At 37.9% G+C, this 13,876-nt stretch overlaps 1 protein-coding gene across 4 annotated transcripts in view; it reads right to left on the reverse strand.

Annotated features, from left to right (window-relative positions):
* SRGAP1 (SLIT-ROBO Rho GTPase activating protein 1) overlaps positions 1-13,876 on the reverse strand; it is a 238,795-nt gene that overhangs the window by 67,064 nt on the left and 157,855 nt on the right. For all 4 annotated transcript variants that reach the window (XM_058557730.1, XM_058557729.1, XM_058557731.1 and 1 more), the window contains exons 5-6: positions 13,039-13,221; positions 12,437-12,565 (exon numbers count right to left, since the gene is read on the reverse strand). In XM_058557730.1, coding sequence (XP_058413713.1) covers positions 12,437-12,565; positions 13,039-13,221 — 312 coding nt within the window. The remainder of the gene's footprint in view (positions 1-12,436; positions 12,566-13,038; positions 13,222-13,876) is intronic.

Consider the following 13,876-nt stretch of genomic DNA (forward strand, 5'->3'; position numbering starts at 1 on the left):
AATTCAACTCACTAATTGGCCATCTAGTAGGTGCCTGGGAATTTGCTAGGCTCCAGGAATATGAAGACTGGAACACAGTAAAATATAATCTCCATTCTCAAGGAATTCAGATATAAACTGTTCATTAGTTTGCTACTAAGAGTAGTAGAGGGCACAAGGGATCCAACCTTTGTACAAAGATGCATCCACCGGGACGTGAACCATCAGATCTGCTTTTATGAAGGTAGAAATACAACCACTGCCCTGTCCTTAGACACGCCCGCTCTACTCTCTCTACTCTACTCTCACACTCCAATTTCAGAATTATTAAATTGGGGATTTTTACGAAAATATTCTAAAAACTTGCTGCTCAAAGTGTGGTCTGCGGGCCAGCAGCATGAGCATGACCTGGAGTTTGTTAGAAATGCAGAGTCTTGGTCCCCAGCCCTGACCTGCTGAGTTAGAATCTGAAGTTTAAAAAAATCCACAGGTGATTCATATGCACATGGAAGTTTGAGAAGCACTGCACCAAAAACAATCAAGTAAAAGCGTCCTGTGACCCTGTCCCCGGGGGTGCTATCTCCCCAAGCAGACAAGAGAATCAACTTGATTTAAAAAAGCAGACAGTAGCTGCTACATCACACTTAGAAATACAAGCAAAATACAATTGTGAAATGCTGCAACCAGTCTCATCATTAATACACTTCCAGTGGAATCAGCTGCACTCCAAGATAGGCATGATTTTCAGTTAATCAAAAACGTCTTGTCTCAGATGAGCAAAGTCCTCTTGTATTCCTCTAGCTCCATAAAGGTTCTGTGTAGCAGTTTTAGACACATCAGAGGGACTGAAAAATTATTCTATCTTTCAAAGCACCTAATCTTACCAAAACATGAATTTGTAGAGGAAATGGCGTCATTTCTTTGGGATGTACCAGTGCTTCAAAACATCCCACTATTCTGAAAGAAGGCGGATTTGACTTGATTATAATGAAGGAGATCACACAAGCTGCTTTATTTTATGAGTACGGATCTCAGTGGGACTTATAGACAATCGACATTGGGAGGAACAACCTGGAGAAAAGCCTCCCCCCGACTACGAAAACCAAGTCTCTTTTCAACTTAAAAGAGAAAGAAAGGGAAGGAAAAGGAAGGAAAAAGAGAAAGAAAAAGAAAGAAATCCAACCCCAAGTACCCCATTGAGTTAGAGCTCTGAAAAATATATACTAAGTTTTCATTATTCCCAGACTTAAGCAGTTCCCTCCTCAAATTTCTAAGTGGGGCTTCTCTGGGGAGTAAACATCAGATTACAAAGGCACCCATGCATGTTTCCCCACCCAGTGCAGCTGGGCAGATCTGGTAGGTCTGGACCCAGTAAGAGAGCTGATTTCACTGTGGCTTCCTAACAGGCTGGGAAGAAGCAGGCACGTGGCTTAGTAATGGATCCGGGGTCTCCCCAGGTGTCTTCTGGACTTTGAGTGCTACACTTAGGAGGTTTCTGATGAGCTTTGATGGAAAATTTCCTTCTTTGACCTTACAGTGCTTACCAGTCTGTAAGGTCACTTAATAGGCATGATTTTGTTACTTCTGACACGCAGCACTTTCTACGCTCTAGGTTTTTCAAGCATCCTGAACTTCAAAAGAAACAAGAATAAAATTCTTATTCAAGGTCTCCTGAGACAGCAAGGCCAGTCACAGAATGATCTTTTTTCTAAACTGAAAGCTAAAATGACACTGGATGTTAAGATTCAAGATACTTGGTTAAAAAGGCCTAAAGTAATTCTATGGAGCTTATGAATTATTAATGACGATATGAAAAGCCAGCTTCTGCACAAAGAGTTGAGTTATAACCCAAGTGCATTTAATGAGGAAAATACAGAAGAAACCAATAAAATATTTCATGAAAACAAAACAGTGTTGTTCTGATGGGTGAAAAACTCCAAATGGATACACAAAATTATAGATTAAAACTGGGGAAGTAAAGACTGTTGGAAGCAGGAGGGTGTATTTTTTTTTTTTTTTTTTTAATATCCTAAGAGCTGCCAAGATAGATTCCACTAGGTATTAGTCTAATCACCACAGTAGGCTAATTTCCTTAGGCAAAAGGGTTGCAAATAGTATCAAAAATGAAGGTGAAATTCAGGTACGTATTGAGGACTGTGACAAATACTTCATCTTGTCCCGAAAGCTGAGAGGTGGGCTTAAGTATACTTGGTGGGTATAATGTCAGTATAACTGGATCACAGCTGTCAGGGAGATAATATTTTGGCATAAACTCCATGACATAAGAGGCCCTAGTGGGGTAGAAATTTGGTCCTAGATGAAAGTTGCCATAATGGAACTCCATGGGAAATAAGTTCTACATACATGTTTCCAGAATAGTAACAGCCAACGTCATTTGCAGGGCAGCCCCAAGCTCCTATGTGACCCAGAATTAAGCAGTGTCATGAGAATGGAGAGAGAAGAAACTCTTCTGCAGAAGTATTCTACTGTAACTTCACCACTCCTGCCTCCATCTGAGAGGCCTCCATGATCTTGTGTCCTGGGTCCCATCTCTGGCTTTTAATGAGTTTGGCCTTGACCATTCCAGAGCCATGGATATTGTAAAGGCTCAGTCTGTCTCTTATTTTGAGTCTTTCTGCAAAATAGAGCAACCCAAGCGAACAAAATCGCAAAAACTGCTTTCACATGACCATGAATAGCTTTCAAAGGACCAGAAATAGATAAGTTCAGAGCTTTTACATTAGATGTCAAGTGAAGAAAGTTGTTTTCTTCTGAATAAACATCTTTGTCCTTCCCTATTTTCCGCTCTAGCTATTCAGTACCTCACCCTGAACCACAGACACATTTTGTGAGAGACAAGCATCTCATGGGACTGAACTGGATGTCCAAACTTCTACAGGCAACTTTTACACACCTGCCTTCATGTCTTAGTTCCTGATGGTCCATAAAGAGCTGATAATTTAATTCTTGCTGCTGCTTTAACAACTGTAGCCAAGCATTTAGCAAAACTTGTTTTGAGTTTCTCTTGAGCAAGGAAAAGGTCAAAAATGGTACATCTGTGTGATAGGAATGGCTACAAAGTAGGAACAGGAGGAGGAGAACTGGGGTTGCATTTGCCTGAGCCCCTGAGTAGGCTGAATAATCATTTGTTGCCTAACACAGCTCCCACCCACGTGGGCAATCATTTCCTTCAGAGGAGCTGCTACTAGACTCATTTTTCCCCAGGCCAAATCTCTGTAACCACCCAGAATCAAATCACAAGAGAGGAGAGAGAATAAAGCAAGCAAGCCCAAATAAATACAGGTCAGGTGGTAAATGCTGCCAAGCAAACAGAGGAAGAGGCAGTGCTGGGGAAAGGGTGTTGCTCTCTTATAAAGGGCAGCTGGGTGCAACACAAATGAAAAGGAGTCAGTCTTGCAAAGCTCTGGAAGAAAGAGTGTTCTAGACAAAAAGCAGAAAGGCCCCAGGCAAGAAAAAGCTTAGGGCGTCTGGGGAACAGAAAGGCCAATGTGCCTGAAGCATGGTGACTCAGAGGAAAGTGACTAAGGTAGGAGATGACACTGAGTGGCGGGTGGGCGCCAGGTCACAAAGGGTCTTGGTGGATACTTTGGATTTTATTCTAAGGACAATGGGAGGCCTTTGGAGAATTTTATTCTACTTTTTTTGTGTGTGTGTGAGGAAGATTAGCCCTGAGCTAACATCTGATGCCAATCCTCCTCTTTTTTTTGCTGAGGAAGATTGGCTCTGGGCTAACATCCGTGCCCATCTTCCTCTACTTTATATGGGACGCTGCCACAGCATGGCTTCACAAGCGGTGTGGCAGTGCACGCCTGGGATCCGAACCTGCAAATGCCAGGCTGCCTAAGTGGAGCGCACGCACTTAACCACTACGCCACCAGGCCGGCCCCTGGAGAATTTTAAATAGGGATTGACAGGTCTGATTTATCTTTTTAAATACGTTGGTTCCTTGGGAAGAGAATGGATTATTGATTGGAAGGTCTTAGTGAAGTTGGGAGACATCTTAGGAAGCTATTGCTATTGCTGCCAAAGTGCGGGCAAGAGATGAAGAGGCTTTGTCCAGGAGATTGAGAGTGCAGGTGGTGAGAAATAGCAAGGTTTGGGATATTTAGGAGGTAGAGATGATAGAATTTGCTGATGCCTTTACACGTGCAGAATGACAGAATTGGGTTTTTGGCTTGTGCTACTCGGTGGAAAGTGGTGCCATTTTCTGAGGTGTAAAAAATGGATAAGAAGAAGTTATGAGTGTGGAGGATGATGATGATGACAGGGGCAAATGGATATGAAAAGTTGTTTTGTGTGTTTGACATGCTCAAGATGCCTATTAGACATCTGGTTGTCCAGTAGGCAGCTGGATACACAAAGCGAAGCCCAGGAAGACATCAAGGCCGGTGATAAAAATCTAGGAGCCATCAGATAGTATTTAAGGCAAGGGACCAAGAGATAGAAAGCCAAAGACCATGCCTGAGGCAACTCTCAACATTCAGAGGTCCAGCCAAGAAGGAAAAGTGAGCACTGGAGACAGAAAGAGCAGCCTATGCTACAGATGGAAACCAGGTGGGTGTGGTTTCCTTTAACAAAGGCCCATGGCATCTCCACTGGAAGGAACTTTAAAAGCCATCTACTTCAGTCATCCAAATCATTTCAGTTTTTAAATACCCTTTACTATCACAAAGGGATAAAAACATGCATAAATCAGTTTACAACATAACTACACTATCCTAACCCATTTAACATGATCTCTCTATAATCTTCCTAATAAGAGTTTAGGCCTAATGGGGATGACAGTATTACAATTTGGCAGGTTTTCATGGATAAATTTTAATACCATTATGTATGGGGGAAGAGTCAAACTAATTAAGAAAAATCTGAACTCTGAATACATTGCTTTTTAATTAAACACATGTCTCTGGAGACAAAAGGATAAGGCTGAAAGCTTTAGGACAGCTGATTATTTAGAAATGATAAAATAAACATGGCATGCGACATATGATGTAATGTAATTTCAATCTCATTTTGTATAAATGGCTAATAAAACACATGATGGATGTCTCTACCAAGAAAATGAGCTGGAGTAGGGGATTATTCTATGGCTATATTCCACAATAGTAACAAAGATTTATCCTTCAAGCTCCAAAGTGACCTGCAAACTTTTATTGGGAGTAATTGGAGACCGTGAAACTGGAGTGTAAGCATGACAAATACTTCATTATCACTGGGCAGGTCTCTGGGACAAAGCACCAATAGAGTTTCACTGTTGAAGACTTTGTTTCTTGGAATGCCTTTTGAGGGTAGATTGGTGTGGAACTGGACTGAAAGAGGCTACATTACCAGTTCTGCAATCTTAAAACAAGTTGTTTTAAGAATTCCAGATATACCGAGTGGTGGATTTGATTATAGATCAGAGATGCCTAGCATTAAGACTTGTACTTTCCCCTAACTCTTTTCTCTGAGTAAATCATAATCATTTGAAAATTTCAGCAATCATTTACAAATATTTGTTGTCTGTATGATTTTTCTTCTGGTTGTAATACATCCTAATTTCTACAGAATAATTTGTTACAGTCTCTTTTGCACTTAATATTGAGGATATTAATGATCACAGATGTGAAATCTATTATTTGCAAAACTACTACCTATTTTCTCTTACAATTATGCTTTTATTCTCCCAAAGCAATTAAATTTCCTTTGGCCAATATCTGCAATATTTTTCTTACAATGCATATTTATTCTTTAAAATTACATAATAAAAATCCTCCTTGTGAAATTAACTCTGTTCCACTTCCCACCTGATTTGGAACTAAGAGATTGTTACTCTACAAATTAAAATTTACTTAGGACTTTCTTTAGAGACAGAAGGGAAGCCACCTTAATAGTCTTCTACTTGAGTGACACTCTGGATTAATTGATACTCAGTTCACTCTATAAAGCAGAGGCCAGCAAACTATGGTATGTGAGCCAAATCCAGGCCATGGCCTGACATGGTAAATAAAGTTTGATGGTAACACAACCACATCTATTTGCTTATTTATTATCTATGGCTGCTTTTGCACTAGAGTTGAGTAGGGACAGAGACCATATGGCTCACAAAACCTAAAATATTTACTATCTGGCCCTTTACAGAGAAAGTTTGTCAACCTCTGCTCTACAGCACCATGACCACTGCCAATGTACTGTGAACACACACAGCTAACAGGTCCTCTCTAACATTCCTGTACATTTCTGCTTAAACAATTAGTCTGTATGCTTTTAAGAGTTGACCGTACAATATTTATGCCACTTATATTATAATTTAATTAAATATTAAATGAACTGATAAAATAAGTGAGAAAGGAGTTGGAAAGACTTAATTTAAGAGTAAACAAAATTACTATCAAATTAGGCCAAGATATGCCAATTGTGCAAGCTTGTGAAAACATTGTAAATATCCAGAATATTTTTTCTTCTACATTAAAGAACTCAAAAGTAGAAATCATAGATAATACACAAACGGATGTGGTTTGTGCAAAGGAAGACTACTCAGAACTCTGTACAAAAAAGATAAATCATAATATAAAAGATTGGCAAGTGCAAGTACATTGTATTGGTATGCTTTAGATTAAAATATTTAAGGCATGCTTTTATCATCTTTTATAACTCTCTGCTTTTTCTTTTTTTAAATATAAAATATGCCATACTTACAGACAAATGCAAAACATATATGCTCCTTTTAAATAAATAAAATATTGCTGATATTTCTACCCCTTTCCTACTGCAACCACTTCCCTTTTCCCTAGAGATAACTCACAAATGTCTCAACCTTGTTTGGTATACTACATTCAAATATTTCTAACCAAAATAAAAGAGTAACACTTGTTTAACAATTGAGCCATAATTTTCTTCATATTTTTCTCAATATCAATAAACTTTAGAGGTCTGATAGCTAATATTTTTAATTTGGACTTTATCAAGTAGAATGTTTACAAACAAAAAGTGTTGTTTTCAATGGTATAGTTCATCATAAAATTAATTTATTGATCACAACAAGGCACAATGTAGAAAATTCCAATAGAGATCTAATTAAACCACTATTTAGAAATAGAATGTTTCTACACTGATAGCCATTTCTCAGAGAGAGAGAGAACCTTGCTAATTCAAACTAACTGATAGGTAAAGGTGAAGTTTATCTAAAATAGATAAAAATTGAAATTATTAAATATTTTTTAAAAAAACCATTAGATCATCTCCAAATATATAGGAAAGACTTGAACTAGTCTATCAAAGTTTTGAATTATTAAAGTTTTTAGACCTGTAGAAATTAGAAAAGAGAATCCCATTAAATAGAATGTCAATGATATATATGTAAATTGATTAGTCTGAAGTTCCTGAAAATATTTTCTTAAATTGTTATTCTCCTTTAATTTACATTATTAATTGGTACTCTAAGGAAGCATTTTGCTGACCAAAAGTAAATTATAGCTCAGATGTTGCTCAGTTCCAAATTAGATTTCCAACTTAATAAAATCCAAATTCAAGAGGTTTTAGAATATCCATAGTTTGTTGCAAGGGGGAAAAGCTTAACCATATGATGGGGGAATCAGAGTTACATCACCCTAAGCCAGTGATCAATTTTAGCATCACCACTGGTGGGTTAAACAGATGTTACATATCTACATAAGATGTAGCAACACCACCTATGATGTACTCTGTTGCAAAGTGCCTAACTTGAATTCCTAAAGCCTTTATATAATGTTTGCTTTGTAGGAAATATAGAGGATAGAGAAATGGGCTAAATGACACCACAACAAATTTATCAGACAAATCCAGAAGCTGAGATGTTCTGAGGAACTACTCAATAACTGTCTCTTCCACAAGGGACTTTGCTAGACAAAAAAAGACTAAAGGGACACATCACCCAGATGCAATGTGTGATCCTAAATTGAGTCTAGTCTAGACACACCAGCAGTGAAACATTTTTTGGGGTCACAAATGGGAATACTGTCTGGCTATTAGATGAGAGAAAAATTTTCTGAAATGGAAAGATGGAGATCAATGATAGAAAAAAGCCGGTTAAAAAGCTGTATGTAAAACATGATTTCGTACTCTCCTTCTGGTCTAAAAATATGTATGTGGACACAGAAAAAGTCTACATTTTAACAGTGGTGATCTCAGGTAATGCGAATGTGATCCTTTTATTTTTGCTTGTAGTATTTTCTAGTTTTCTACAATGTACGTGTACTGCTTCTGTAATAATAATAGATTAGTTTTAAAGTATAAATTCTAGGGCCAGCCCCGGTGGCCCAATGGTTAAGTTCAGTGTGCTCTGCTTCAGCAGCCTGGGTTCGGTTCCCAGGCACGGATCTATACCACTCGTCTGTCATTGGCTATGCTGTGGTGGTGGCTCACAAACAAAAAGAGGAATATTGTCAGTGGATGTTAGCTGGGCAAACCTTCCTCAGCAAAACAACAACAACAACAACAACAACAACAAAATATATATATATAAATTCTATGGGAAATTTATATGACTATTTTTTATACCAATAGATCCATTCATCATGGTCTATCACAGAAAATTTATAAGAAAAGAGACAGATAATGTCATGAGTAGAAGCCAAAGAAAACTGGAGGTTTATATAAAAAAGGTCTCAACTTGAATTCTTTGATTATTCATAATGCTTTGATGTAATCAAGATACATTTAGTATCTTCTATGTCATTTCACATACAAAATGCTGTGCATTAAAAATGTTGTCTTGAGGGGCCGGCCCCGTGGCTTAGCGGTTAAGTGCGCGCACTCGGCTGCTGGCGGCCCGGGTTCGGATCCCGGGCGCGCACCGACGCACCGCTTCTCCGGCCATGCTGAGGCCGCGTCCCACATACAGCAACTAGAAGGATGTGAAACTATGATGTACAACTACCTACTGGGGCTTTGGGGGAAAATAAATAAAAATTAAAAAAAAAAAAAATGTTGTCTTGACTTTTTCTCACTAGAGGTATAACAGCTCTTCTAATAATTATTAGATAGCTCAGTATAAAAGGTATTTTGCTAAATAAGCTCACACAGCATGAAGGATTTTTTTTTTTTAATAATTTTATTTATTTAGTTTTTTTCCCCCAAAGCCCCAGTAGATAGTTGTATGTCATAGCTGCACATGGTTCTAGTTGCTGTATGTGGGACGCGGCCTCAGCATGGCCGGAGAAGCGGTGCGTCGGTGCGCGCCCGGGATACGAACCTGGGCTGCCAGTAGCAGAGCGCGTGCACTTAACCGCTAAGCCACAGGGCCGGCCCCAGCATGAAGGATTTTAGATGCCTTTGCATAATAATCAATCTGGTTCTTTTTCACTAGGAAGGGTCAAGCTTAATGGTTTTTAGGATCACCACTATATATGCAAATTGGATTTCTACAAAAGAAGCAGCCATTTTAGAATGTACATATGCACACTCTGCCTTAAAAGTGAGTCAACGAATGTATAATTTTCACTGAGAGTATTCAATTTCAGTTGAATGTGACAACGAACCAATTTCCTATCATTTCTTATAAAATTCATACTTAAGTTGTATTGTTAGAGAATTGTTCACATTTTAGATTTAAGGCTGATCTTTTAAAAGTCTAACTTTTTTTAAAATTGAAAATTACTTGGATATTTAACGATCACTTATTTATATCAGAGTTAATTAGATCTGGAGGTTAAAATGTCTGAGTTTGAAGCCTACCACTTACTAGCTGTGTAACCTTTGGCAAGTTATCCAGTCTAGCTAAGCCTCTGGTCTTTTAATCTATAAAATGGAGAAACAGTATTTACCTCACAAGGTTATGATGATGGGATTTTGCTGAGAAACCCACCTGTCACCTAGTAAGAGCTCAATAAATATCCATGACAATGATGGTGACTCTCATATCCTGACCCGCTATTCCTGTCCTATTCATCCCAGTAAAATGAAGGATGCTCCTGCACACCTCCACACAGATGCCCAACAGGTATCTCAATCGTACCAGACGTAAGAGAACTACTGCTCCCTGCCCTTCACCTGGCTTCTCCCCAGGGTCCCATCTCAGTGAAAGGCACCATCATTACCCCAGCTACTCAGGACCCGCACCTGAGTCACTGTTACTCTCCTTTTCACCCACTGTATCAAACTCCTAATTAGCTCTATTTTCAATGTATTCTGAATCCAACCACTTCTCACAGGTCTTTTGCTACCATGCCAGTCCAAGCCAGCATCCTCTCTGCCTGGACAACTGCAGAAGACTCTAGAAATAGCTCGCTGTTTCCACTCTTGTTCACTCACCCACCTCAGTCTATGTTCTACCCAGACGCCAGAATGAGTCTTTAAAATGTAAACCAGGTGATGTCACCTCCTTTCTTAAAACCCTTCAATGGCTTCCCACCACACTCAGAACAAAATCCGAACCCCTTCCCTTGTCCAAAAGCCCCAAAATGAGTGGGCTTCCACCTCCCTTCTCTCCCAGCACTTTCCTCCTCCCTCACTCAGCTCCAGCCATACCTGCCTCCTTTGCTAGTCCTTCAGCATCTTGCCAAACACTCTTCTGCTCTACACCCTGAGCCTTGCCAGTCCTTCTGTATGAGGGATTTCCTTTCCCAGACAGCCACATGGCGCTCCAGCTCAATTCTCTGCTCAAATATCAGGCTTTTTTTTGACCACACCATCAAAAGAAGCACCCCCATAGCTCTGTTTTATTTTTCTTCATGGCATTGTTACTATTACAATAAGTAGTAACTTATTGTTAATACTTATATATATAATGAATAGATATATAAGATATAAATATACAATATATTACGTGTATACTGTGTGTGTAAATTCCTGTTTGGTCTGTCTCCTCAACTGGTACATAAACTCCATGAAGGTGAGGACTCTGTTTGCTCATTGTTGGATCCCCATTGTCAAGAATAGTGCTTGGTACATTGTAGGTATTAAAGAAATACTTTTCCAATATATGGGGACTTTTACTCCTGTTAAATTGGCTTGGGTTTAACTACGTACTCCAATCACTACTAACATAAGCCCTAAACAAAAAAAAAGCAAGCAGAGGAGTAACATTAGTTCTTCTATATTCCGTATACTTTGCAGAATTCTTACAGATCTAAGCTTAAAAATAGGGGTCAAAAATTATTTTTCTTCAGGAAGTCTAGCAGCAATCCAGCAGGAAAAAACCCTTCTATTTCATCAGAGTGCTAGAAGAAAATAAATATATTTTTAAAAAAGCTTCTGTATTTAAAACAATTAAGTGTTAGTCACTTGATTGCAATACTTGTAACGAAGGAAAAGAGAAAAAAGTTTCCCCGGTTTTATTGATTACTAAATGGTTCTGTAAAAAGACATCATGATCTTATGGGATAAAATTGTTTTTAGATTCAAATAAAAGGAAAAAGTCACAACAGAGTGTTAAGGAAGTAACAATTCTTCAGTAAAAGTCCCAAACTGTGGCTCTAAAATAATAGCTAAATACTTGAAATTTAAATTCACCATAAAAATAAGGTTGCTTTAACCTACTCTATGTCTAAATTAGGATAGATAACTATGAGCTACAGAAAATAATTTTCCAATATCCTAAAACTGTTGAATCCAATCCATACAAAACGGTATATGGGTAAAGTTCCAGCAGATAACTAACTCTCTGACCCTCTATCACTTTATCTGTGCTTTTCTTACAACATATCACTTTTTTCTTTTATTTGCAGATATTGGCATTTCTGGACATGCGATTTTGTCTGTTTCATTCTTGCAGTCTCCCAGTGTTAGCACAACGACTGGGCTACTCAGGACACATTTTCTGAATGACACAATGAATGATGCCGAAGGTCAAAGTTGGAGAACAATGACAGTAATGGCTGCATAAATATAACAGGGGATATACGCTTGGAGAGTTCTAAATGAGTCCAATTACTGCTTTTTATATCATACTCTATGAGAGAAAAGGATAGAGAAATTTATAAAAGTGGTTTATGGGCACTATATTATGCTTCACAGAATTTATCACAACTGTAATAAAGTCGTCATTTGTTTAACATCTGTCTTTTCCACTTTAAATTCCAGAGGGTAAGAACTCTATATGGCTTCTCATAGCCTCAGCATCTCACTATAGTAGGGGCCCAATAAATGTATTTTGTATCAATGAATGCAGTAAGGGCTGTGCCATTGCACAATTTAAAAATGACTGAGTCCCCTTCCTAGCTGGCTTTACCATGCACTCAGAGCTTCACAGAACCTAATAATGTGTTTTTCATTGGTTTTAGGATGCACACTTTCTCACATGCATCTGACGATTGATACAGTGTCTTAGTATCATGTAAAGTTTAACTGGCAGCATTTTCCCTTCTGAGTATTCCATAAAATAACATTGTTTTAATAAATGATGGTGTTTTAGAATCAACGAAATATAGTTTTACTAATTCCATCTTAATATGGGAAATATAAAAACTTAAGTACTTACATCAATTAAATCTGAAAGATCATGAATATAATACTTGAAAACTGAGGCATTGGTTGCTTCAAGGGTTAGGAGATATTCATTCCGTGCCTTAATTGACTTGAGCTTATTTTCCGAATACTTTGCTTGTCTCTGGAAATGAAGAAGATCCAGGCATTGGGAAAGACAACAAAGTCATTTTCAAATAAGACAGAGAAACATACATGAATTTCTATTATTCTAAACAATTTATTCTACATAGACAAATGATCTTTGAAGTCCTTTGAGAAAAGTACATTTTGAATCTGATTTAAATAACAAACTAAAATTACCCAGCTACGAGAATAACAAGAGTGTATTTGGGCTTCAGGCCCATTTGCAATGAAATCTCTTAGTTAATATTCAAGTTCTCTACATTGTGTATTGAATACTTGGCATTCACCACTAAATGATGTCCAGCTGTTATTACATGATTTTTGTGTTTCTTAAACATTTTTCATTCCCGTGGGAGGAAATGCATGCCATTTCACAATAATTTACAATGTGTGTCTATCAGCTATGCATCAGTGTTCTTAGTATTGTCACCTCCAGTGAGGACAGAAAGACTATGCAATGTTTTTACTTACCTTTTCTTTCATTTTTTCAATTTTCTTTACAGAGCTCCGCCGCTGATGTCTCTCTTCTAGTCTGATATGAAAGACTGGATCACCAGATCTTCCAATTTGCTTTTCTTCTTGTTTCTCAGCCTCTTTCAGCTTGCTTTCTGCACTGATGCTCTCTGCATGATACATATGGTACGTTTTCATCACCTGTGAAAACAGGACCCAAACTGTTCAAAGATGTCTGTCTGTAACTTGGAGAGTGAATGGAAACCATTATATGACGTATATGTTACAAATATCACCTTCCAACTGGCAGGGGAGAGCCAGATTGTTAGTAAAATAGATGAATTACAGACTATTGCTTCTAAATAAAGCAAACAAATATGCAAATTCACCTGCCAGGAAGAGGCACTTAGAGGACAGGCTTTGATGAAAAAATGATTTACAGAGTCTTCTGCATGTTTTCAGTGCACTTGAAAAGTTCCCTGAAGCTAAAAAGTGTTTCTCTAAAATCTCCTCTGCATTATTTTTTGCAAAATAAACCATTATTCATGGATAAATTTTGGCCCAACCTTGGAATTATAAAAAACTCCAAATTAGTACAGCCCTTACTAAAGGAATTTTATTGCATAAAATCTACTTGTCAAAATACAAAATGTAGGTATTAAGGCTCATACACAGTTTTAGTTTTAAAAAAACTGTTTTTCTGACCACAAAGTAATACTTTATGTCCAATGTAGAAAACCTATGATACAAAAAAGAAAATAAAGAAAATAAAAAGCAAGCAGAGATAAGCACTGTTAAGATTTTGGTATACAGCCATCCAGGCTTTTTCCTATGAAAACACACGCACAAAACACAC

Source organism: Diceros bicornis, chromosome 17 (genome assembly GCF_020826845.1).
Source record: "Diceros bicornis minor isolate mBicDic1 chromosome 17, mDicBic1.mat.cur, whole genome shotgun sequence".
NCBI lineage: Eukaryota > Metazoa > Chordata > Mammalia > Perissodactyla > Rhinocerotidae > Diceros > Diceros bicornis.